Raw genomic sequence first — 27,496 nt, forward strand, 5'->3', positions numbered from 1 at the left:
GTTTTAAGTTCAATGGCAAGGTACTCCATCGACATGAACTCACCTAGTTCTATGATTCTAAACAAGAGCTTTGAGGAGAAAATTACAGCAACACCTCCTCCTCCTCTGTTTTTTCTCTGTATTTGATGAAAACTATAGTCTGGTGGGCATGCCTCTATCATTATTGATGTAGCTGTGTCATTATTGAGCCATGTCTCCACTAAGCAGATGCAGTCTAAGTTATTTTCTTTAATCAGATCATTTACTAAAAATGTTTTGTTATTCAGCGATCTGACATTTAGGAGGGCTAATTTTATTTGTTGGGCTTCTTGAGAAGGGATCTGCTTTGGTTTGATCTTGATGGCCTTGAGGTTTGATCTTGATGGCCTTGAGGTTAATAGCAGGTGTGCGCATTGATTGTGTATAGTTTTTACCATGCCATTGGCTGGTTATGATTACCAGTATGTTTTGAGAGATGGCATGGTGGTTGTACTATACTGTACTGTATTCTAGTGCAGGATGGGTTGATTTGATTAGCTCTTTCGGGGACATTTGATCAGACGAGATGGAATATTGCTCCACTTCTACAAGGCCCATTTGCATAATTATTTTTCACATATCGTTAGCCTCATAGCATAATTGCCTAACAAATTTTTTGACCAAATTGATATTTCTGCCTAACTCTACTCCTCACACTGCTGCACCACCCTGGCTTAGTGGCTGTGTCCTCAGCCAATCAGAACCTTGTTATTTTAAACATTTCTTTCTGCCTAACTCACTCGTGTGACTTGTGTGAAAATGAGTTTTTTCTTCTTTTCCGAAAGTCTTGAAAAATGACTTAGGCAATTATGCTATGAGGCTAACGATATTGAACGATAGATACTCTATGTCAAATGGGCCATAGTATTGTATCCATAGCTATAATATAGAATATAGTTATAGCTCTACAAACAAGGTGACCGTTCCCTATCTATCTAGTGGTGGCCTCGCTACAGACGGCTGCGGCTAATAGCTGGCACCCAAAGTGTTAACAGGCGGGCAGAAAAGTGGCAATTTTTTTACTTGAACTTGAGGACTGCATACCTTTTTGGCAAAGACTTTCGTGCGTTCCGACACGGGCACGTTGGGATGTATACGTCTCGGTGCACGTTATGTTGTAGCCATATTTTCAGAAGATTTGCCTAAAAACACATACCTAGATAAATGGATTTAAATAAAAAAGATTGCTCCCCTTCTACAAGGTTCATTAACATCTACTTGGTATCTAGGGACATCTATGGACCTCAGGGAATGTATTCCCAGTGTCAGAATTATTCTGCTTCTGAAATGGATTATATATTGCTGTTAGAACAGTTAGATGCTCTGGCCGTACACATAGAATGCATATTTAGAGATCATCTAGATCTATTTTCAGAGCCAGATGAGTGGTTGCTTAACCGTTTCAGTGTATTGTAATCTAGTGTGTAACCTGACACTGCAACTCTGAGTGAGTCTTGCCGATGTGCATCACTGAGACGAGAGCAAAGTTCCATGACGCAAGACGTGGAAAAATGTGGGTGATTTTGCGCAAGCTCCCGCACGCGCGCCCCTGCACGGATCGACGCAAGATTTCTCCCGGTGGTAGATCTCGACTTCTCAATGCACTTCCATCAGTGAAAAGGTCTGGGAAAAGGTTGGGCCGCAACGTGGGAAAATTGTGCTGATTTTGCACGAGCTCACACGCCCATATTCCGATCCGCGCAATAATATATATATTTTTTTTATCTACTTTTTCTTCCATTTTCTATTTTTCTCCCATCCCAATTTCGTATCGTCCAATTCTACCCTCCCCTGTCTCGAACGCTGTTAGGCCATGCCTCCCACAAGCCGGCTGTAATGTGGACGAAGCCATACATTGCACGTGTCCCCTCCGGTACTCGAGGTAGAAGCCGTCGCATCTTTTCACCTGCACAGCGTGATCTTTCAGCGTCGGGGGTCTGCGTTTGGAGGGCACGCCGCCCCTGTCGCTTCCTGATTCTACTGTGCAGGCGCACCAACCGACCTGTAGGAGTCGCTGTCCACAACGTCCGATCCCCACCCATCAGCTTCCCACCCCCTAATACTGCCAAATGTATTGGTATGAACGACCAGCCAAGCTGATAGCAATGTGGAGAGCTGGGCTCGAACCCAACGTCTCCTGCATTGGTGGTGAGCGCCTTTCCCACTGCACCACCTAACCGCCCGCGCAATAATATTCAATATCAATATAGATCTCGTCGTGGGACCCAAGTTCCCAATGCATTGTCCCGTGGGATTATGCCCCCCCGCGGCGATATTAATTGAGGGGTGGATTTGCAGTGATGGAGAAATGAATCGTTCCAGCAAAGCATTTTACAGTACGTGTGTGCGCTCGTCGTGCGCTGAGCCGTTTATTTATATGAATTTATTCATGGAGCATTTATTTATCCACTCTGGTTGGATGGTGTATTGTACTTGTGCTGTACAATAACAATACATTTGAATCTAATCTCTTTTTGAGATCGGTCACAAATCCCTTCCTGTTTAATGGATCAGATGCCGAAACTCTGCGGTTTTGCACACGCCTCATTCGCCTTATAAGGAGCATGCGGGGCGTGTGTGTATGCAAATGAATTGAGTGAGAACGCACATTTGAGTTTAAGAATGAGTGGGATTCATCATTCAACAGACCTGGGTAAGAACAGATTTGGACGTTAAGAACGGGTTGATGAATGTGGCGGCTTTTCTTATTTTTTCTCTTAACAGACGGTTAAGAAAAAATATATAAGAAAAATAATAAGAGTATTGGTGAATGAGGCCCATTGTGTCTGTTACTAGGCTTGAGTCAATTGTAATGAGCCAAAGGAGAATATAAAAAAGAAAAAGAGAAAAATTCATCTTTGATGGTGAATAACACCATGCTAACATTCAGCACCTTCTATCAAGTGTACAAAAAATCGAATGAAATGAATAAACGGCAGATGATTTACAGGGGTTTTGTAGATACAGTACTGAATTTTGCCATCCGGACACATGAAATATGAATATAGAATATCAGGCCTATAAATGAACTTATTATGGCCAAGTCACACATCTATGGATCGGGCCAAATCTCCTTTTTCCAATGGCAGAGTTCAATCTGGATTTAGTACCACCAGGCACCCCTGACAGGGCAGCAAAAACCATGAATGAAATCTACTGTAAGTACAGTAACTTTATTTTAATGCAAAATGATCCGCCATTTTTCATCTGATTGAGCCGCGTTTTTTTCTAGACGTTCACAGAAGGGTAAAGAAAATATTTTATGGAAATAACGTTCAGGTTTGTTATGTGAGACACAATCATGAAAAATAACAATGAAAAATTATTTCACGTCAGACTGCTCCAAGTTTGACAGGGGCTGGCGTGAGCTGGATAGTGTAGTTTTCTAAATTCGAAAGCTCATCAAAAGCCCTGGGTCTCTTCTTTCAAAAGACTACACTCACTTTTGGCTGCGCCATTCCCTTGGGTCAATATGCGCCAGTTTCCGACTGAATGCGCTGAGATTTCTATAAACTCATATTTCACTAATAACACTTAAAATCATTGGTAAACAAACGTAGTGCTGAAAATATACACTTTGACTGCTGTTTTGACACGGTTAGCGTCTTTACTCTTGGCTAAATTTGAAAAAGAATTGTATTGATCGATTTATGGCGTGATAAGAATCTTGGCCCTGTACCGGGACTGTCGGGCTTAAGGGGTTAAAGTAATATGAGACATTCCAAGGCTTCACAAGGTATTAAATATACCAGGGAAATGTGTATAATATAACCTGTAACCTCCTACATTTGAATGTAATTGCTTTAAGAATCTCTATGTATATCTAAAATTGATGGACAAATAGATTCTGGATTGGGTTTTAAAAAAAGTCCTATTTTAATTTTGTTTAGGTCTAGGTCCTACTCCCCGTACCCCCGCCACAGACGGCCCCCGACCCGGCCCCCCTATTCCCGTTACTATGGTTACAGACGGTCACGTTCCCCCCCATCGTCCTCCTCATCTTACCGTGGAGGTTACTGCTCCAGGTCCAGATCGCCCACTCATCACCGGAACAACAACAACAACAACCGCCAACAACCACCTACTGGGAAGAGACCGGCGCCCGGGAGTCACTGCGAGCCGCACGGTGGAGAACGGAGACACCGTTACCGGGAGAATGTGGAAGTGAAAGGGCCGATGGCCGGCTACCCGCACGCTCAGGGTGGGCATCAAACCGGGGCGGGGGCGCAGGAAGGCGAACGCTACAAACAGTGGGAGAGTGAATACAAAGAGTGGTACGAGAAGTACGTGGGCAGTTACGCAGCCAATGTCCAGCGTATCCCTCCACTCATCCCCACCCTTCCCCCTCCTCAGAGAGACAAAGCCCCCACCTACTCCCGCTACCAGCCCCCTTCCAGACGAACCACCAATCACAGTCCTTCCCCGCCCCCTAAGGAGAGGCACCGGTCAATAACCTATCAGCAGAGGTGTGCCGAGGATTACCACAGGCCCCGGCGAGCCAGTAAGGAGCCATGGTTACCAGGAAGTAGTACAGATCACAAGCAGCCAGTCACCACAAGAGACTCTCTGACTGTTACCAAGACATCCAGAACAACCTCTGACCTCAGTTCCCAGAGACACAGGCAGGATAAGGGGAATAGGAAAGAGAAGCAGAGGGGAGAGGGAGCAGGAGGCGTAGAGGAGTCATCTTCTCCCAATGCCTTGGACTCATCGGGTAACACCCATAAGGGGGAGAGAAGCAACGCCATTGGTCCAGACGTTCATGAATACAGCACCCCAGTACGTGATGAGCCAATGGACAGCGATGCCTTAGACCCACCAGTCCAGCCCCTCCTTGAACGGAATGGGCCTTGGGATAAAGAGTGGGACAAGGAAGGAAACAGGGAAAGAGATTACAGAGAAGAGGGACGAAGGGACAGAAGAAGACATGCAGGCTCCAGGGAAGGCAGAGGCCACAGACCCTCCTCTGGTCTCAGCAAATCCCCTGACTCGAGGCACGAGAGGAAGAGGAGGAGGAAAGAGGAGGAGAGGGGAAAAAGAGAGAAAGAAAGGAGGCACACTGACCAGACTCACCATAACAAGTCCTTGAAAATGGAACACGCGGAGAGCGAGGAAGCCAAAAGCGAATCCCAGAAACCCCTCTGCAAAGAGGAGCCACAGGAGGAGAAGAGGGCGGAGCCACAGGAGGAGAAGAGGGCGGAGCCACAGGAGGAGAAGAGGGCGAGAGGCAGCTCCTGGCCCCTGGCGGCAAAAGCGGTCTGGGAGGGAGGGCTGACCATGAAAACTCCCCGAAAGATAAGTATCAACATCAACCTGGGTGGGAGTAGGAAAGAGGAGGAGGAGAAAACCAATACATGGGAGTCGGTGGGAGAGTCGAGGAGGATGGAGGGAGAGGAGGAGAACACAAAGACTTGTGAAAGAGAGGAGGCAAAGGAGAAGATCGGAGGACGAGAGTTTGATGGAAATAAGAGGGAAGCAAGAGAACAGGAGGTACCGCTGGAAGAAACAACCAAAGCAGAAGAGGGGGAGGGTGGAGAAAAGCTGGGGAGAGCCAGTGGAGAGGAGGAGGAATATGGCGGACACAAGGATTCAAAAGGAAGAGCGAGTGTAGCAGTAGGAGATCGAGTCAGAGAGGAGAAAGAGGAAGATGAAGAGGAGAGCTTTGATTTGTGGAGCAGTAGTGCCTTTGGAGGAGAGCAAGATGGAGAGAATATGAACAATATAAAAGTAGAGGAGGGTAAAAAGAAGAGCAGGACCAGTAAAGGAGAGCAGGAGATGAGGGAGAACAGGAGGATGGGCAGCCGAGGAGAGGAGGCTGGAGAGAGAAGGGAAAGAAGACCAGAGATGGCAGACCCAATGAGACCATCCAGAGTAGAAGAGGAGGAAGGAGTAGAAAAGAGAAGGAAAGAGAGTAGAGGAGAGGATATGGAATTTTCCAAGCAAAGAAGAAAGGAGGTGGAGGGAGGGAAGAGGAAGATTAGTAGAGACGACATGGCTCACTCTGTAAGGAAAACCAGAGAGGAGGAGGGGGAAGGAGGGGGGAGAAGGAAAGAAAACAGAGGAGTAGAGATGGCAGACCAAAATATACGAACCAGAGAAGAGGAAGGAGAGAAGAGAAAGAAAGAAAACAGAGGAGTAGAGATGGCAGACCAAAAGAGACAAACCAGAGAAGAGGAAGGAGAGAAGAGAAGGAAAGAAAACAGAGTAGAGATGGCAGACCAAAAGAGACAAACCAGAGAAGAGGAGGAAGGAGAGAAGAGAAGGAAAGAAAACGGAGGTGTAGAGATGGCAGACCAAAATAGACAAACTAGAGAAGAGGAGGAAGGAGAGAAGAGAAGGAGAGAAAACAGAGTAGAGATGGCAGACCAAAAGAGACAAACTAGAGAAGAGGAGGAAGGAGAGAAGAGAAAGAAAGAAAACAGAGGAGTAGAGATGACAGACCAAAATAGACAAACTAGAGAAGAGGAGGAAGGAGAGAATAGAAAGAAAGAAAACAGAGGAGTAGAGATGGCAGACCAAAAGAGACAAACTAGAGAAGAGGAGGAAGGAGAGAAGAGAAGGAAAGAAAACAGAGGAGTAGAGATGGCAGACCAAAAGAGACAAACCAGAGAAGAGGAGGAAGGAGAGAAGAGAAGGAAAGAAAACAGAGGAGTAGAGATGGCAGACCAAAAGAAACAAACCAGAGAAGAGGAGGAAGGAGAGAAGAGAAGGAAAGAAAACAGAGTAGAGATGGCAGACCAAAAGAGACAAACCAGAGAAGAGGAGGAAGGAGAGAAGAGGAGGAGGCCCAGTGGAGAAGAGATGGAATTATCCAAGCGAAGAAGGAAGGAGGTGGAGGGAGAGAAGAGGAGGAAGGCGAGTGGAGGAGGACAAGAAGAGGAGGTGATGAGGGCCAGAGCAGAGAGGAGCAGGACCAAGAACCGCCACAGAGTCCTGGTCCCTGACGGATCCACTAACATAGTGGACTACACCAGGTCAGTATAACACAGGCTGGATACTACACTAGCTTCATATCACACTTGGCTTATGCATAGTTTATCAATGAACTTTCATTCACGTTAATTTCCACAAGGTATTAGAATGAATCTTTCTGCATTGTCCCTGCTATACCCTCTTCACACTGCTGCTAACTCGGGTTAAAATGACGTAGTATCAGACCCGGGATGGAATGAAATCATGATGCATTCCCACAGGCGGTTTTGATCCACGTACTACAGTCCTTGTCCCTCTGATTGTGATTGTACTAGACCTAGACACTTGGCTAATAACAATTAGCTACTGTTAACTGATTGCTAACTTAATGGCCCATCTGAAAATATTAATATCTGAAAATAAATGCTATATTACAGAGTTGTCTTACTATACTTTTCTTGTCGGTCTTAAACTTATAACTTATACTGTTATTATCAGGACTAGAAACATATGATTGAGCCATCTAGTTAGCCACTAGCATGCTAGTGAAATACACCCACTGTAGTTGGCAAAGCCAAGATACATAATTAAATCAAATGTATTTGTATAGCCCGAGATCACATGGAATTGCCCCCATGGGCTGTACAAGTCAGGAAGAAACATCACAATAGATCCAGAACAAAAAACACCATAAAATCCATATATGCGACACCTCAGACTTTCTCCAATGAAGATGAGGAACGAAAACCTAGCAATAGGAAAAAAGGCACCACAGGCGGCATGGAGGAGAGACGCCTCAGATGGGCAGTTCAAAGGGGATCCCCCAACAGGATGTCTGTGATAATATAGTGTTGCTATGGATGATAGATGGATGGAGAAAATAACAGGCGAATAATTGGTATGTATGTATTAAGGCTGTTAATCGATACAAATATTTAATGTGATTAATCGCATGATTGTCCATAGTTAACGGAACGTAAACCAATCTCGGTCACTCTCTTTGTCTGGGAACGCCCAAAACCAAATTCGGTCACGCCCCATTTTGCGTGGCATTCTGGATCTTTACTCGCAGCCCCAACCAGATTTTGACGTCGAAAGGTAGGTGATATGAAATCATACTTATTTTAGAGTATATATCAAATTTCATGAGTATTCATCTATATTTAGTCATCTAAAGACTATTAGATATGAACGTTTGTACCAGTACGAAGTTATAATTGTTAGAATGTGTTCTGGGCGACGATGTTTTCCAAGTAAAAGTAGCATCTTAATCGCTAACCATTAACTCCCACTCGCCCCAAGATAAAGTCGGATAGTTTGGTTATGTTGCTAGCATATATAGCCAGTGTTTTGTCAGACGAAAATGTGTAAATACATTGTAATCTTAAGAAGAGATCTAAGTTTGTCTGACGTGATGAACGAAGGGGCGCGAAAATAATCTAAAAAGAAAGTTGTCGTGAGGAAAATAATGAACTGATTTTGAGTGCTTTTTAACGTGTATCTGCTCTGTCCCTCGTTGTTTGTTTGTGGGATAGGGGACTAACTTACTGATTCAGTTTATGAGTAACAAGTTAGGGGCATCCATATAGAGATAACTTGGATAATATGCAGACGTTTTACACATTGTGTTCTCTCTCTCTCTCTCTCTCTCTCTCTCTCTCTCTCTCTCTCTCTCTCTCTCCCTCTGTGTGTATATAAAAAAACATCTGAAGTATAGACAGACAGAGTGACAGAAATAAGTCCAGAGACAGTCAGGGACAGCACAGCAGACAAGGTAGGTTTGTATGTGCTTGTTTGTTTGTTTCTCTACAGGTGAATGGAGGCGCGCGTGTGTGTGTGTGTGTGTGTGTGTGTGTGTGTGTGGCTGCCATGCTGAACTGGGTGAAGGTAAGGTTGTGTGTGTTTTATGAATCCAAATTACACAGATATGTTACAAACAAGGAACTACGCCTAATTTCAGAATTCATACATGTTATTCCTCTGGTCTAAGACGGTACACAAATATTAGTGCAAATGAAACTACTCTCTAAAAGAAATTGTAAATAGTAAACTAACTGAGGAAGAAAAACTCGTATTGTACCTGCCCCTACACACATACAGTACACTGATAGACTGTTCATAGCGCAATATTTATTTACCAAACCAAACAAAATTGACTTTTGAGTGGTGCTCCCCTTATTGTGTCTGCAGCAGGGTTTCCGTTGTCCGGTAATTACCGGTTTTTGACCCGCAAAATCTGTTGAAGTCCGACATATTTAATCTCTCCGGTCATAATGTCCGGTGAAAATAATTCCCTCTAAGCACAATTTGAATTGTATTAAAATAGTTACATTTGTTTCATTGTTGCTTCACCAAGCAGGTCTAATAATGACAACGATGTGTGTTCTATTATGATATGTGTGTAGTAGATAACGACTATTGGTGAAGCGATGTCGAGATTCATTTGGGTTAGGCAGCGGGAGCTAGATTTGCGAGAAGCATGCAACTGCAGAGCCGCAGAGCTGACAGTTGTGCTCGCACAGTGCAATACTCCAATTCAGCCATTGGCAATTCAGCTGTTGGGTGGGTGACGCTGCTGAGCGGTCCCCAGACCGGGATGATAGCGCCGCTGGCTCTGCGGCTCTGCAGTTGCATACTACTGGTATGTTCTTCATTGGGACTGGGAGGCGGAGATATAATAGTCATCACGCAACGTTTATATTTCACGATAATGTTGCCGTCTCTGCCAAATTTCTCGGTTATTCGCTTGATATAATTAATACAAATGTCCAATATAACGGAATTCGTTAGCTCATAAAAATTTGATTATAACACACTGCTGTTTATTAATGTCGGGCCGACTGCCCACAGACACCTATTTGATTTAAAGTCAGCAGCAGCACGGAGTCTCTGGACTTATTTTATTTGGAATATAATGACTGTATACGCAAAAGTAGCTTAGTTTTAAGTTAAAATATTATAAATCTACATGCCTTGAGGACGTCATTCTTTATATAGCCTGCCTATCAATTGTTTTTAAGCTCAATAAACTCTGACCGGAATTTCTCCCATTTGACCGATAAACTCTGACCGGAATTTCTCCCATTTCACCAATATTTTCTAACTGAAACCCTGCTCTGCAGCCTCCTGTATTCCTGGACGCGTGAATTCTTTACCCAAGGCAGTTGTCCTTCCGCGTTCGGTTTGCGCGCCCTGATTGGCCTCTCGGCGCCCAATCGCGTTAGCCCTACTATTGCCGCACGGAGGAATACTATCCTCGAGTTTATACAAATGGAAGTATTCATTTCGCCGTAACTAATCATTAAAAATATATATACCGTTAACTGGAATATGTTGTTTCTTTACACATATGTTGGATTATGTAATTGGTTTGTCATGACAAACCAATAAAAGATCGCGAATTAACCGGTGGTTATCCTATTATATTAACATAGCTACAACAACACACAGTAACGTTAATATAATTACATGCATCATTGTTTACAATGAACGGTGGGGTTCTGTGTTTGTTGGTGTCTGTACATTGTTGGTGAACAATTAACTTTAGGTTAGTTTTAACGTTAGCTAGCAGCAGGGATGGACGCCTTTGTGCAAATGCAGGCAGCTACAGGCACTCGAGGTGGAAGAGCTGCTGAATTTAATCGGCAGGAGAGGGAGAGCTCATCAAAGCCGGATATATCCCTGTGGCTGTGGTTGTAGGCACGAAAATGCAGCTCGAACTACCTGTTATATTAAATTAATTGATTGCTGTTTAACTTGTCCGTGTCCAGTCCTTTTGATTAGCCCCACCATTCATTGTAAACAATGATGCATGTAATTATATTAACGTTACTGTGTGTTGTTGTAGCTATGTTAATATAATAGGATAACCACCGGTTAATTCGCGATTTCTTTTATTGGTTTGTCATGACAAACCAATTACATAATCCAACATATGTGTAAAGAAACAACATATTCTAGTTAACGGTATATTCTTTTAATGATTCGTTACGGCGAAATCAATACTTCCATTTGTATAAATTAGGTTAACTCGAGGATAGTATTCCTCTGTAGGGCTAACGCGATTGGGCGCTGAGAGGCCAATCAGGGCGCGCAAACCGAACGCGGAAGGACAACTGCCTTGGGTAAAGTATTCACGCTTCCTGGACCGTCAGAAGCATCGACTTCCTCCTCCTCCCACGCCAGACCCACGACACCCATCTGTACGTTACTTATGTTTTTGAGTTTTTTTTTTATTTGGTCAAAAATTTGCTGATTTTATACGAATTGCTGTGGGGCAATTTGAACTGTGGTCCATGTGTGAAAAGTACTATAGATAGTTATTCATATTTATTATTGTTATATTGTATTCAAGCAGTGTCATAATAATACATTTCTTTTTAACTGCAGGTCACACCACCAAGAGGCAGAAGCTGGGGATCTGGCAGTGTGGCCGGTGTAAAACGGCGAACCCCCCTGTAGACTCTGAGGGTTTGGTGTCGTGGGTCCAGTGTGACAACTGTCACAAATTGTTCCACACCATCTGTGTACAGTGGGAGGACGACGACGACGATGCCAGCTTCTGGTGTTACTGGTGTTTGGATGAATGAGTGTATGAATGAAAAAATTCATATGTATGTATGGTGTGCTGTAAATAGTTGATATTGTATAGTTTATATTGTTTTAAGTTATACGTTTATTATATTGTTGTATACATTGTATAAAAAATTGCTGGCTGTTGTGCTAAATTTGTCATATTTTTCAAAAAACATGTACTCACAAATGTTAATGTGACAAGTGATTGTGATTAGTATTTGTTTGTTAGACAATATAAATGACAGTACTGTTGTTGTACTTAATTCAGTGTTAGCAGTGATGAAGCTAAAATCTGTCTTATTGTTGTATCACTGTTCTGTCCTGTTTTGCACTTACTTATTTATTTATCATTATTATTATGATCCTATTTCTGAAAAAATCAATCATGCACTGTAATGTCAAAGCACGTTCCATTTTGTACCTGTACAAAATGGTGAATAAAGAAATCTGAATCTGAATTTATAATTTTTTTATATTTTCCATTTTAACAAAAATAACTAATTAGAAAAACATACATTTGGGTTTTGAACTGAATGACCTGTGGGGGCCTATCTACAAATCAACTTAACGTTATACACTACCTTTCTGTTGACAGTAGATGGCAGCATTGATTTAAAAGGATAAACTGGTTAAAACAAAATGACTACAGATTCCAAGACCTTATCGCCTAGTTCACAGGTCAGCACCGGAGTAAAGCTCAGGAAAACGTGATCTGAACACAGCAGCGTTAAACTATTAATGCGACCGGAGTACAGTGACCGAGAATGGTCACCTAATTATCTTAACAAAAGTGCATCATTAGCATTATGTTTGTTGTCTAAAGGGGAACATAATGGTACAATTTAAGATTTTAATGTTATCCGCATATAAAGGACAAATAAAACATTGTTAATTTGTAAGAAACTTCAATGAAAACGGCGCAGGGTAAGTTATATTCGCTATTGTTATGAAAATGTGATAGAATCCTTATTTGGTCACTGTGACGTTAACTCGCGATTAATCGCATATTTTTTATCTGTTCTAAATCTACCTTAAACTCATCTTTTTCAAGTTTTAATACTCTTATCAACATGAGAGTCGACAAATGCTTGCTTTATGCAAATAATGCATGTTTATTTATTGCCACAATGAGAAATACTGTCCAGAATCTTCAAGTAACTAAGATGTGCAAACTGCATTGTAAAAAAATAAAAGCCCAACAAAAAAATAGCAGATGGGCATACCAATTTACTAAATGTAACATTACATAGTAATGATTACTAACACAGTAATGTGTTGAACATTACACTTGAATTATTCATCCCCATTTTTTTGTTTAAGCAGCCATTTAACACAAAAGGATGACCCTCATGCATTGCAAATTTGCATAAAATTCAAAACGAACAAAATAACTTAAAATAAAATAATAATTTAAAACTGAATAAAGTGTGCATGAAATAATAGGGGAAAGAAAAAGTTAGGAACTCGCGTCTCACACAGACACACTCCCAGATCTTTCTCTTTTGTCCCTTTCTCATCTCTCACCCTCCCTCTCTCTCGCTTTCTCACACTTTTAGGCCCCGTTTAGACGGAAACGCTAGCAGGTGAATCCGCAAAAATATTTTTACGGATGTGCCTTTCGTTTATACGGAAATGGCGTTTTTACGGGGTGAAACCGCAAAAAAGTGAGACTACCTTCCAGGGTGGAATTCCTAGAAACGCAAAACCTTTGCGCTCTCATCTAAACTATTAAACCGTATAAATCTGTTAAAACGATGACGAAAGGGTTGTCACGGCTCTGGTCGCGCGTACTGCTTACGTCACAGGTAGCAGGTATGCGCCAGTAGCCGAGACGTAAACAAAGCAAGTATGTCTGACTATATCAACGGAGATCACCTGAAGGCTACATTGGCAGTACTTTTAACCCTTTCACTGCCACACGACAGAAGGTTAACCCTTTACTATCACACAACCGGCTGTCGTGTGGCAGTGAAAGGGTTAAATACACAAGAATCTGTCCCGTGGCGTGAGTGGACCCACTGTCTCTGAGTGACTCTGGTTTGGTCCAATCACATTCCCCATCCACAGTCTGCGAATCAGAGGCAGAGTAGGGCTGGTCTTCACAGCACGTCATGTGACATATGCGCCAATCGTGTGACAGCGAGGCTCCGTCGTTACAGCGTCGTCTGCACGGAGAATTCCACCCCAAAACGCTCGTCTAAACGTAAAATTAAAAGTGAAACCGCAAAACGACTTTTGCGGTTTCTGTTCACAAAACGCTCGTCTAAACGTAGCCTTAGTCAGAAACAAATCTCAATGAGAGTATACACCTGAGTGAAGTGTAGTTAAAAAAAAGATTTTTTTAAAAGGAGTACATAAAAATATAAACGTTAATCTTGCGATAAAAAAATGGTGGCGTTAAAATAATTTTGCGTTAACACATTCAGCGCCGGAGCTATATGGCGAATATAGGTCTAGATGGCCACCGCTTTAATCAATGGGAGGATGGGGATATTTGCGAGTGCTTAAAATATATCTTAAATTATGGCTATGGGTCTAATACACCCGCCGCTTATCAATGAGTTGCTTGCAGTCAACATGTACGAAACGGATTGTTTTTTCATCAGTACATTTCAGTTTTATACCTTTTTGAATGAGTATAGTTTTGGTGATTTCTAGTCATTCCAGAGAAAGACGCGATAATAGCCCTTTAGTGGAATACACAAAACACGTAATTTTTCGGCTGATTTATGATAGTTTTCAAATAAACGCTAGATTATCGATAGTATGTGTCCTCATGCACAATACAGAAGCGGGCTGAAAAATCGCTTATCCGTGCATTGGTCGGTGCCAACGGCACGCGCACACACACACACGCACATATACATTGTGATCGCTGTGAAAGAAACATCTGATTAACCCAAGATTGGTAACATAGAGTCCTTACCTCACATCTGATGTCCTGCAAAAAGATTAATCCAATTCCTGATCGCCATTCCAAATATTGATCGCGTTTATTGATCCAACGTTATATATCCAAAACACATAATCCACGCAGCTCAGAGTGTCCCCAGTCCATCTGTTATAACGATACTGCATGCCCGAGAAGGAAAACCTGGACCGGACTATTTTTTTTTATGCACAGTCCCAGCCAATCCAATCCAATGATGTGCATTACCATCCGGGAGACGATAGGTGGTGGTATTTGCCCTTTTGCGAGCTCGGACCCATTCCCAACGATAACATCAGGTTGGATGGATGAAAATGAATGGATATTGCTAATAAAAGAAATAACAATTAAAACCCGACTATACTTGTGATTGGTGCTCAAGCGTCGGCGAGTTAACCCGACTATACTCGGGTCTGGCGTTCAATGTGTTAATAACGCGTTAACTTTGACAGCCTTAGTATGTATAATTATATAACATAAGAAACATACCATTGCTTGTTTTTCTTAGCTCTATTTATTTTCATTTTAAAATGTTCTTATGCACTTTAGATACTATTGCTACCATGCATGTAATACATGAAGATAAGATGAAGGCTAAAAGTCGAGGCTCGGAGGTCGAATGAATGAATGAATGAATGAATGAATGAATGAATGAATGAAAACTTTATTTAACAGATTGCAGAATGGGTACAATACAGTACGGCTCAATACATACAATTGTTAAGGGGATGCAGACCTGAGAAAGACGTTTGTCTTGTTTCCATCAGGGTCCCCCATTTTCAATTCATATAGACATTTATGACATACATAACATACATGACATTTATGGCATAGGGACATATAGGTATTTAGTACTGATACATTTGTGACATAGGCGGTATTCAAATATACAGTACTGTTACCCCTAGATCCTGACAGAGTATATACATATGATGGGGAGGGGACTGTACATTAGGAGGGGGTGGGTGGGTGGGAGGGGAATATACATACGGCGGGGAGGGAATATATACATGCGGTGGGGAGGAGACTGTCTATTAGGAGGTGGTGGGGGTTTTGGGCATTTACGGTGGCCAGTTTCGAATTGCAGCCTCCCGTAGGTGCTCTTTAAGGGCGGTTTTGAATGTGGGCAGGGATTCACATTCCTTTACAGCTTTGGGTAGGGCGTTCCACATTGTTGTGGCATAATTGCGAAACGTGTTTAGTCCCTTGTTTGAGCCGAATCTGGGTTTAACATGATTTGTTGAGCTTCCTCTGGTGTAGTGGTTGTGGTATTCACTGACCTTTGGGAAGTATTTTGACATGTACATGGGCACCCCGGTCGTATAGTGTATCTTGTAGACCAGGCCCATTGCAAGTTGCTGTACTCTGTCGTCTACTCTAAGCCATCCTAGGTTGGCAAAGTGGGCAGGGGTGAGGTGGGTTCTGGGGTTCAGGTCAAGTAGTAGTCTGACCAGTTTGTTTTGTGATGTTTGTAATTTTGTTTTAAGCGCCTTTGAGGTGCTTTGGTACCATGAGGTGCACGCATAGTCATAGTACCCTTGAATGAGTGCTCCTGCCAGAGTCCTCAGGGTATTCTTGTTTACCAGAGAGGAGATCCGGTACAAGAATCTAGTTCGTTGGTTGACTTTTTTTATTACATTGGATGCCATTTTGTCACAGGAAAGATTTGCCTCTAGGATGGAACCCAGGTAGGTAATTTCGTCTTTCCTTGTGACAATATTGTCACCCACTGTAACTGAGAAGCCGTCGGTCTTGCTGAGTTTGTTATTTGAACCGAAGAGAATGGACTCTGTTTTGCCCATGTGTAATGATAGTTTGTTATCAGCGAGCCATATGCAGATTTTGCCTAGTTCCGTGCTGAGGGTTTTTTCAACCTGCAATTTGTTCTTGTCAGAGACCAGCAGGGCTGAGTCGTCCGCAAACAGGAACAAGTTGCAGTCACAGGCTGACGACATGTCATTTGCATAAATTAGGAAGAGTAGCGGTCCTAGTATGCTTCCTTGTGGAACACCACAGCTCACTGTGAGGGGGGGGGGATAGAGTACCGTTTACCTCTACCATCTGTTCTCTCCCCTCCAGGTAGGATTGCATCCAGCTCACTGATAGGCTATCAAAACCAATTGCTTTTAGCTTGTCCATTAGAATGGAGTGATTGACAGTGTCGAAGGCCTTTTGTAGGTCCAGCATGACCATGCCGCAGTATTTGCCAGCGTCCACCTCTTGTTTGATGTGGTCGTTCAAATAGAGGAGGCATGTGTCAGTGGAGTGGGACGTTCTGAAGCCAGATTGGAATTCGTAGATTAGGTTTTTTTCCGCCAGGTACTTTTCGACCTGTTCGTAGACTATTTTCTCCATGACTTTCGAGATGGAGGTAAGAATAGAAACAGGGCGGTAGTTGCCTGGGTCTAATTTGCTGCCCTTTTTGTGTAGAGGGGTCACTCTCGCAATTTTGAAGTCCTTGGGGACGTGCCCCTGTTTTATAGAGAGGTTTATTATGTGTGTGATGACTGGGGTGATGGCGGCTGCTGCGTCTCTGAGGAATTTGGAGGGGATGTTGTCATGGCCAGTGGCCTTGTTAGGTTGGAGGGCGCTCAATTTTTTGAGTACCTCATCGGTTGTTACCATTTCAAGTTTGAAGTCGTCTTTGTGGACCCCTAGGTTTTTGTAGTATGCTACTATGTGTTCTACCCCATAATGCCCTGAGTGGGAGGGTAGTTTGTTTACCAGTGTTGTGGCTATGTTTGTGAAGAAGATGTTTAAGTAATTGGCTACATCCAGCTTGTCTGTGATGAGCGTGTTGTCCGTCTTTATGTTTATGTTTGAGAATCTGGTTTTAAGTTTTTTACTGCAGCCTAGTTGATTATTGAGTAATTTCCAAAGTTCGCGGGGTCAGCGTCATATTCCCCAGGGGGCTCGGATCCAGTTGAAGTAGAACGGGCATGGTTAGATGGCGGTCAACTGAGGGCGACGTAGAGCAGGTCCATCGCGCCTGTGGTAGTCGGATCTCAGATCTCAGTCAGATTTGAGGAAGAATAGCCGCTGCAGTCGATGCTGTTTGCCACATCAAGGACTGCTCCGGGAAGATCACACCACCTTGACCATCACACCACCTTGACGGGCCCAACTGGGCGCCACCAGGCACATAGCATGCTAGTCGCTAACTAGCTAACGTTACCACTCTGTTCCAATGCTGTGTTGTATCAAATGGAACATTAAATAAATCACTGTAGCATTGTCCAGCTAACACAGTTAACATTAGCTTGCTAACTACAGTCAAGCATGCTAGCGACTAACTAGATAGCCACTTGGCTTCAATCATATGCTTATGGTACTGACCTGCTGATAATTACATTATAACAATTTGAGACCTGCAAGAGACGTGTAGTAAGACGAGCCTTTATTTTCAGATATTAATATTTTCAGATGTGCCATAATAAGTGTCTAGGTCTAGTATAATCACAATCAAAAGAGGGTCTATGACCATAGTACATGGGTTAAAGCGGTGCTTGGTGTTCGTCAGACTGCAAGGCCTTCTGAGTATGCAGGCCCCACAGGGGCATCTAGTCTCACAGGGGCATTGCACACCGCTGGTGGTGTGAGATGGATACCAGTCTTTATTGTGGCAATTCGCCGATTTCACACTGGAACGATTCTGGATCAGCTCTGGCTTTTCTCCTAGGTTGTGAAGTGGGACGCAGACCCAGGTTAGTTTAATAACCATAATTTTTATGTGTGTGTAATACAGCACCAGCTCCACCGGGGGCAGTCCTGTGCGTCGGGGGTGTTTAAGTGGCGAAGAGCGCCACAAGAGGAAGACGGTGGTGAAAACCCTGGAGGAATACAACCAGGACAGCTCCACCCCTGCTGAGGACGAGATAGTCATGATACAGGTATGTAAGAGGCTCAGGCGTAGTCTAGAACTACAGGGCTCATACACCGTGCAGATGGACAGTCCACAGGGCTTTTGCCTTCCAGACGTAACAGCTCTTTGATGCGCGCAAATACAAAATATGCATGGACAGAAGGCTACGGTCACTTTAGTCAGCATGGACCCCAGCGCAGTCCGAGGCACCCCTCTGTATGATGAAATACTGCATATATATATATATATATATATATTAGGGATGTCCGATATTATCGGCCTACCGATATTGGCATTAAAATGTGATATCGGAAAATATCGGGATCAGTTTTCAAAAAAAAATAACTTTTTTTTTAATTATTTTTTAACATTTATTTAACTTTTATTTACCCAGGCAAGCAAGTAAGAACAGATTCTGATTTTATTTATTGTCAAAAGTATGCATAATGTTGTGTTAATTCCACGACAAGAGATATGTAATGTTAATTACCTGAAATTATTCAATTTGGGGGGGGGGGGTGAACCTTGCATATATCGGTATCGGTTGATATCGGAAATTAAGAGTTGGACAATATCGGTATATCGGTATCGGTAAAAAAGCCAATATCGAGCATCCCTAATATATATATAATATATATATCCATATCTATCTGAATATACCTGCATATAATCCTTCTATATACCTACTTATACACCTGCATATAACCCACATAACTATATGAGAGCATGTACAATAATGTACTGTACAATAATTTATACTGTATATATTTATTCTTACCGTATATATATATATATCCACATCTGTCTACATACCTGCCTATAATCCTTTTTACATATCTGTACATTTGTACATTTGTTACTATATCTATATCTGTACATATCCCGTACCTACTCCTACTAGTTATGCTGCTGGCCAGTATGACTACTACCATACTGTCTTTATACCTGTATCACTATACATATTAATATTACAACGACTCTATACATACATCTGATTAGCATTTTACTCAGTAGTACTAATTTATATATTTTATACCCAGTTTATCACCTGTACATTATATATTACTATTGCACTTTACTGTTACATTTGCACTCTGGTTGGATGCCAAACTTCTTTTTGTTGTACTGTACTTGTGCTGAATGTTATTTATTTAAATTTTCTTTTGGCGTTTTATCGCTTTATTACTACTGGGCAGTCCAGTAGGGAGAGACAGAGGAGAAACGGGAGACAGAGTGGGGGGGAAGACATTCGGGAAATAACGACGGATTCGGGAATCGAACCCGGGTCGCCCGTGTCGCGGCTGAGCGCGCTATGTGGTTCGCCACTGGGGCGCCCGTGCTGAATGTTGACCAAAAAAAAGTATCTAATCTAATTAGTCAATAATTTCTTGAGGGTGTAAAAGCAATCATTTTATTCCGATGTTTTTCTTTTTTTAATGATTACTCTATCTATAGCACCTTTTAAGGGCCAAGTTCACTTTTTGACTAGTACAGGTCATAATTTCACATGAATTCATAATTTATTTAGAACAATATAAAATAATATATATAATAATAATAATAATGACAATGAAAAAAATAATAATACATAATTTGCTGTGAAAGAAAAATTTTATAAGATTAAATAATAAACAAGACGGTATCCTTGTCCGAAAAGGAATGGGAAGAAACGAGATGCTCATCAGGTCTTACCCCTCATAACGAAAAGTTTTTCCACTTCTACAAACAATCACTTGACGATCAGTCAATCAGTCAAGTTAATATACATTAGTTATTACTTTACATTACTGAATAATAAGTTATTCTATAATCAATAGGCTACTGTCCATCCAGTGTCTTTAGAAGGCAAAAGGTATATGCTGACTAGACTCTGTAAAAACTGAAACAAACGACCACAAGTCATTCATTTTGACATCTTCATTCATGAGATGTTCATAATGTTGGTATACCGGTATGTACATTTTGAGTTTATTGCCCAGTCCTGCACAAATATAACATGCAGAAATGTGAATATTATTCAAAGATGAATAGATATAGATTAATTCTCACTGTCTGTGTATCCTTAGGTCCCTCGTTCCAAATGGGAAAAGGAGGAGTCTGAGGAAGAGGATGAAGAAGAGAAAGAAGTCAGAGTTCAAACGGTCACCCCACCTCCAGCCCCTCTGCCACCCATCTCCATGACAACGGAGGTACCGGCCTATAGGGAGAGGGACGGAGAGAGAGATCGGAAGAGACAGAACGAGGCAGAGACGGAGCGAGAGAGGGAGGAAGATGGAGAAGGGAGCAGAGAGACGGAGAGAGAAAAGAACTGGGAGAAAAAGAGAGAGAGAAATCCTCTATCTCTGCCCAGTACAACTCTGCCGCCCTCTAGTGGGAAGGACAGATCAGAGAGCAGATGCTTTGATGACTGCACCTTGCTTGCTGAGAGGGAGAGAGTGAGGGAGAACAAGAGGGAGAGAGACAGAGAACAAGAGAGGGAGAGAGCGAGGGAGAAAGAGAGGGAGAGAGACAGAGAACAAGAGAGGGAGAGAGTGAGGGAGAAAGAGAGGGAGAGAGACAGAGAACAAGAGAGGGAGAGAGTGAGGGACAAAGAGAGGGAGAGAGACGGAGAACAAGAGAGGGAGAGGTTCAGAGAGCGACAGGGCAGCAGAGAGAGGGGGAGGGAGAGAGAAAGAGAGAGGGAGCGTAACTGCATGGCCTCAGACAGGAGAGTGGCGGATAGACAGAGAGAGCCTCACTCTTCCTCATCTTCCTCATCCTCGTCCTCCTCTTCCTCTTGCCCTCCTGAACGAGAGAGGGAGGGAGAATGGACCTCCGAGCGATACCGGAGAGACGGGGAGGGAGTTAGGTCTCCGGAGCGAGAGAGGAGAGACAAGGAGAGAGAGAGTACTTTGGAACGAGAAAGGAGCGATAGGGAGAGAGAGAGTACTTTCGAACGAGAGAGGAGAGACAAGGAGAGAGAGAGTACTTTAGAACGAGAGAGGAGAGACAAGGAGAGAGAGAGTACTTTAGAACGAGAGAGGAGAGACAAGGAGAGAGAGAGTACTTTGGAACGAGAGAGGAGAGACAAGGAGAGAGAGAGTACTTTGGAACGAGAGAAGAGAGACAAGGAGAGAACGAGTACATTAGAACGAGAGAGGAGAGACAAGGAGAGAGAGAGTACTTTGGAACGAGAGAGGAGAGACAAGGAGAGAGAGAGTACTTTGGCACAAGAGAGGAGAGACAAGGAGAGAGAGAGTACTTTGGAACAAGAGAGGAGAGACGAGGAGAGAGAGAGTACTTTAGAACGAGAGAGGAGAGACAGGGAGAGAGAGAGTACTTTAGAACGAGAGAGGAGAGACAAGGAGAGAGAGAGTACTTTGGAACGAGAGAGGAGAGACAAGGAGAGAGAGAGTACTTTGGAACAAGAGAGGAGAGACGAGGAGAGAGAGAGTACTTTAGAACGAGAGAGGAGAGACAGGGAGAGAGAGAGTACTTTAGAACGAGAGAGGAGAGACGAGGAGAGAGAGAGTACTTTGGAACGAGAGAGGAGAGACAAGGAGAGAGAGAGTACTTTGGAACAAGAGAGGAGAGACGAGGAGAGAGAGAGTACTTTAGAACGAGAGAGGAGAGACGGGGAGAGAGAGAGTACTTTCGAACGAGAGAGGAGAGACAAGGAGAGAGAGAGTACTTTGGAACGGGAGAGGAGAGACAAGGAGAGAGAGAGTACTTTAGAACGAGAGAGGAGAGATGAGGAGAGAGAGAGTACTTTGGAGCGAGAGAGGAGAGGCAAGGAGAGAGAGAGTACTTTAGAACGAGAGAGGAGAGACAGGAAGAGAGAGAGTACTTTGGAGCGAGAGAGGAGAGGCAAGGAGAGAGAGAGTACTTTGGAACGAGAGAGGAGAGACAAGGAGAGGGAGAGTACTTTGGAGCGAGAGAGGAGAGACAAGGAGAGAGAGAGTACTTTGGAACGAGAGAGGAGAGACAAGGAGAGAGAGAGTACTTTAGAACGAGAGAGGAGAGACAAGGAGAGAGAGAGTACTTTAGAACGAGAGAGGAGAGACAGGGAGAGAGAGGGTACTTTAGAACAAGAGATGAGAGACAAGGAGAGAGAGAGTACTTTGGAACGAGAGAGGAGAGACAAGGAGAGAGAGAGTACTTTAGAACGAGAGAGGAGAGACGGGGAGAGAGAGAGTACTTTGGAACAAGAGAGGAGAGACAAGGAGAGAGAGTGTACTTTTGAACGAGAGAGGAGAGACAAGGAGAGAGAGAGTACTTTGGAACAAGAGAGGAGAGACAAGGAGAGAGAGTGTACTTTTGAACGAGAGAGGAGAGACGGGGAGAGAGAGAGTACTTTGGAACAAGAGAGGAGAGACAAGGAGAGAGAGTGTACTTTTGAACGAGAGAGGAGAGATGGGGAGAGAGAGAAAACCTCAGAGCGAGAGCGGGAGAGAGAGAGGACTTCCGAGCGAGAAAGAGAGCGAGGGATTGACCAGGGCAATCAGAGGAGCTCGTTTTACTCCTCCTCCTCCTCCTCACACTCTTCCCATCCTGCCCTTACCTCCTCTCGTCCCCCTGAGCGAGAGCCCTTCAGCAGCAGTGGGGAACACAACTCCACTCAACATCAACTGGACAAAACTCACAAACACAAAGTCCAGGATTTGAAACGGAAGGAAAGACTAGTGGATAAGGGACTAGATAGTCAGAAAGACCACCACCACCATCATCATCCCCCCAAGCGCCACCAAGAGCACAGGGGCCACCACAGACACTTGGATAGGCCTTCAGAGACCCACCACCCTGCCCACATCTCCCCACCTTCCCCCTCCAGCATCCTGGGCAGTGAGATGGGCAAACTCTTTGAATATCCCATGGGGCCCCAGGGAGGGTCCAAGTTCGCAGAGGCCAGAGAGAAGAACCTCGACTGGCATTCAATATGGGGTGGTCTCCCCTTCCCGGTTTCCAGGTCCATAGAGGAGAACCAGGCAAGGGGTGGGGGGGCTGAGCGAGATGAGCCCAGGGTAGAGGTGTCATCGGTGGAGAGGGATGATGAGCAGAGCCCCCAGGGATCCAGGGAGATGGAGCTTAGTAGCAGCACCGGGAGTGACTCGGACAGAGCCGGGGCTCCAGGCAGAGAGGGGGAAACGGGGAAACGGTGGGATAAGGGAAAGGAGAGGACGGTGGATGGTGGAAAGAGGCAGAGAGAGATGGAGGGAGATAGAGGAAGGGAAGAGGAGAGAGAAAGACCTCCGTCTGACGCTATAAGAGCACGCAGCGCGATGGCCTTCCTGCCCGACTACAGTGAGAGTGAAGAAGAGGAGGAAGAACTGGGGAGAGGAGATGGAGAGGATGGGGGGAGAGAAACCGAGGGAGAGATGGACAGAGGGAGAGAGCTGGAGGAGGGAGAGAGAGAAGCAATGGGAGAGATGGACAGAGGGAGAGAGCTGGAGGAGGGAGAGAGAGAAGCAATGGGAGAGATGGACAGAGGGAGAGAGCTGGAGGAGGGAGAGAGAGAAGCAGAGGGAGAGATGGACAGAGAGAGAGAGTTGGAGGAGGGAGAGAGGCGCAGCAGTCGCAGCAATAGCGTCAGCTCGGCAGGTCGCCAGGAGGAAAGCAAGAAAGAGGAGAAGAAAAAAGAGGAGGAGGAGGAGGAGGAGAAGAAGAAACACAAAAAGCACAAGAAACATAAAAAGCTAAGGAAACAGTCGAGCCTGGAGTTGGAGGAGGGAGAACTGACTAATCCCAAACGCAAACACAAGAAGAAGAAGTCAAAGAAGAAGAAAGAGGAGAGTGGTGGGGAGGGGCAGGATGGGTGGAAGGAGGATGAGGAGGAGGCCAAAGACGACCAAACCTGGAGAGTAATTATATGAGGCACAGCACTTTTCAGGAAGAGCACACCTGCAGAGTAATGTGCCTATCTCAAACCCTGTCCTCTTTTCTTTATCCTCTAATCACAAACCCTGTCCTCTTTTCTTTATCCTCCAATCACAACTGTCGTGATTGGAGGATCAAGAAAAGGGGGCGGGGTTTGAGATAGGTACATTATATGAAACACAGCGCTTTGAGGAAAAGCATGCCATTATATTTCAGTCCACTTGTCATTTCTGACCAGTCGAGTCCAGATGAAATCAACTTACCACGTGAAGCTGATTCAGCTGACTGATGGACTTGATGTCAGTCAATGGAGTAATGCCATTGTCTCCCTAGGAAAACGGACCATGGAATGCAATTGGTCGGCAAATAGTAGGCAAGTGCTGCTATTGTATCAAATGATATGAAGCAAGTTTAATTGGCTTTGAAGCTGCTGCCTTGGCTGAGAAAGGACTCCGTTAATAGAGGTCAGATAGACCCGCCCACCTCTCTGGTTCCACAAGGATCATTGAGATGTTGGTTTAACTATTCAACATAAAACCGAAGATTTCCATCAAACCCAAGGCAGAGTTTTTTCTATGCTTGTTGAAACCCAGAAATGGCTTTTTTTAAATAGCTAATTAAGACGTGGTTTAAAACCTTAATAACCTGTGGTACTAAATATCAAAGCAGTCTTTGAGAATCATGGGTTTTGTCGACTGCAATAGTCAAATTATCATGAGCATGACCTTGTTTTTTTCCCCTGAATCCCCCAGGAAAAGATGTTTGGAACCAGAGTATTGCATTCAGAACTAGTGAAAAGAATACTGAAACTGTTCTCCCATGTTTATGATAAGTTCTAGACATTTCACTTCTGTGAACTACTTTAGGTGAGCCTGATTTGACTGGACCGGTCTTCGCGTTGAACCTGGAAACACAACGTGAGCGTTATGAGTCTTCTCTTTCTCCTCTCCTCTCTGCTGCAGGTCAGGTGCTCTTTTGCCCTAGACTGTTTGCTTGGTGGGGGATGCCCATCAAAAAGACTTGATAAATTCACACAGAGATGTAAGAGAGAGAAAGATGGGTAGAATATGGAGGAATACTACTGATGTTTACAACCAGATAACCTTAGTTTACTGCTGATAGTTATGAGAAAGAAGCTTTTATTTGACCATGCTGCTAAGCTAGGCTACCTTAATTCTAGTGCTTGGGGGAAGTGCCGTTTACTTGATCTTTTTGTCCAAAAAAAGCTCCTGGTGTCTTTGTACGACCTTGAAGCCACCTTTCATATCGAATATGCATCTGCAAGTGAAATAGAAAGTGGAATAGATACTTTTTAGGGAAAGCACTTTATAGATGTGATGATGAATGTGAACTCTGTGGGAAGGAGCAGGATCTCACACGCACACGCACACACAGAGATTCAAATAGCACACGCACACACCTGACACACACACACACACACACTAAAATACCAGGATCTCACACACACAAACTCGCACTCAAACACACACGTCAAATGGATGGTCCTTGTTAACAATTTAGTGGAGAAAGTTACGTCAGAGCAGAACTCTAATGAACGTATTGAACCATCCTACACTGTTCTAACTTGAGTGAGTGAAAGATGATGAAGTGGCTATTGTTGCTAAATGAACCAGGAAGCCTTTCACTTGCGTTTAGGGCCACATGGAGGTTCTCCACCAAAAGAAAAAGGAAAAAAAAGCTTGATTTAATATGAAAGAGGCACTGTGAATATGATTTTCTTTAACCCTCTGTATTGTATTTTTGAGTTTTATTTTGTAAATGTTTAATTTAATTGAAATGGACCTGCTGAATTAATGCCTAGTTTATCAGAGGAAAAAAATTGTCTTGTTTTGAAGATAATAAATATTTTTCTTTTTTCAGCAACATTTTATTTTGTGTATTTTTTTGTATCCCCCTCCTGTTTTAATTGGATAAATGATGATGTATCAGTAGCTTTTTCTCAGTGCAATTACATGCTGTTGTTCATCCTGGATACCCGCAGCTTTGGCTAGTTGGCCACAAAACTACTGCAAAGTCTAATGCTCCAGTCCACCAGGTTTCATTGAATGGGGGATGTTAAGATGCTCAACGCTTTAACATATATATATATTACTATTAATATTGCCAGTTAATTGCTTCAAAAGGTTCACATTGTGCATTTCCACCATTTCCTCAGGAGGTTACACCTAAAACACAACAGCAGACTTTGATCATTTTCATTTGCCTGCCCATCAGCTTTCTCCGCTGCTCTGATTAAATAGTTTACACATAGAGCGCACAAATAGCCAATGTAACGTAGAATGTTGCTGATACCAGTCACAAGTGTAACTGTAAACAGGTACATGCTATCCTTTGCTATAAACACAGAATGAAATGTTTGGCTTTAAGGGAAATGCAGATATATTATGACTAGGGCTGTCAGTTTATCGTGTTAATTAGATTAATTAATTACACAGCAAATTATTGCGTTATGAAAATTAACTCAAAATTTATTTAAAAAAAGAAAAAAAGTTTTACATTTAAATATTATTTTATCTCATTCATTCCATAATAATTTAGAATACACATGTACAGACTTTTTTTTTTATATAGTCCATTTGCATGTTCTTGGCATCTGATTCTAGGGACATCTATGGATCGGATCTCAGGGAATGTATTTCCCAGTGTCAGAAATACTGTCTGTTACTAGGCTTGAGTAAATTGTAATGAACCAAATGAGAATATCAATAAAAAAATTATTTATCTTTGACTGAATAACAAAATGCTAAAATTGACCAGACCTGAAAGATCTAAGCAAATTAATAAATGGAAGATGATTAAACAAGGTTTTGTAGATACAGTATTGAATTCTGCCATCCGGACACATGCCAATTGAAATATGATTATAGAATATCTGGCCTAAGATGGTTATGCGATTCAAATGCAATTAATTAATTACAAATCCTGTAATTAATTAGACAAAATTTTTTAATCGCCTGACCGCACTAATTATGACATTTCTTTCTTGATAAAATTAACAGAAACATATGCAAGATGCACGTGTGTGCATGCAGGTTAGGTTAACGGAGGATCCATGTTGTGCAGTGCACTGACCACAAGCCTGTCATCGATAGCCTGTCACATGAGCTCACATTAAGCAAGAGGATTTGCAAAGGTCCTCAAATCACCTATCCATGATGATTTGTCATAGGCTTAGGAAAGAGACTGGTTGGGAAGCTTAAAAAACGAGATGTGCTTGCTGTCCCACGTTGAGTAGACTATTTGCATGGGACTAGTAGCCTGTTACGAGTCTTACGACCATCTGAGATCATTCATTTTAATCCCATGTAAATCTGTTGCTATGTTTT

General features: G+C 43.2%; 1 protein-coding gene across 2 annotated transcripts in view; it reads left to right on the plus strand.

Annotated features, from left to right (window-relative positions):
* Positions 1-25,973, plus strand: part of LOC311240986 (uncharacterized protein) — an 89,047-nt gene extending 63,074 nt beyond the window's left edge. Inside the window, exons 18-20 of one of the 2 annotated variants that reach the window (XM_084329625.1) lie at positions 3,909-6,992; positions 18,180-18,324; positions 20,363-25,973. In XM_084329625.1, the coding sequence (XP_084185751.1) occupies positions 3,909-6,992; positions 18,180-18,324; positions 20,363-24,145 (7,012 nt within the window). In that variant the 3' untranslated portion in view covers positions 24,146-25,973. Of the gene's footprint in view, positions 1-3,908; positions 6,993-8,647; positions 8,705-11,319; positions 11,348-18,179; positions 18,325-20,362 lie in introns of those variants that run through there. The other variant, XM_084329626.1, reaches the window with a different exon arrangement.
* The last annotated feature ends 1,523 nt before the right edge of the window (positions 25,974-27,496 follow it).

The sequence above is a fragment of the Notolepis coatsorum genome (assembly GCF_963971535.1).
Source record: "Notolepis coatsorum genome assembly, chromosome: 14".
NCBI lineage: Eukaryota > Metazoa > Chordata > Actinopteri > Aulopiformes > Paralepididae > Notolepis > Notolepis coatsorum.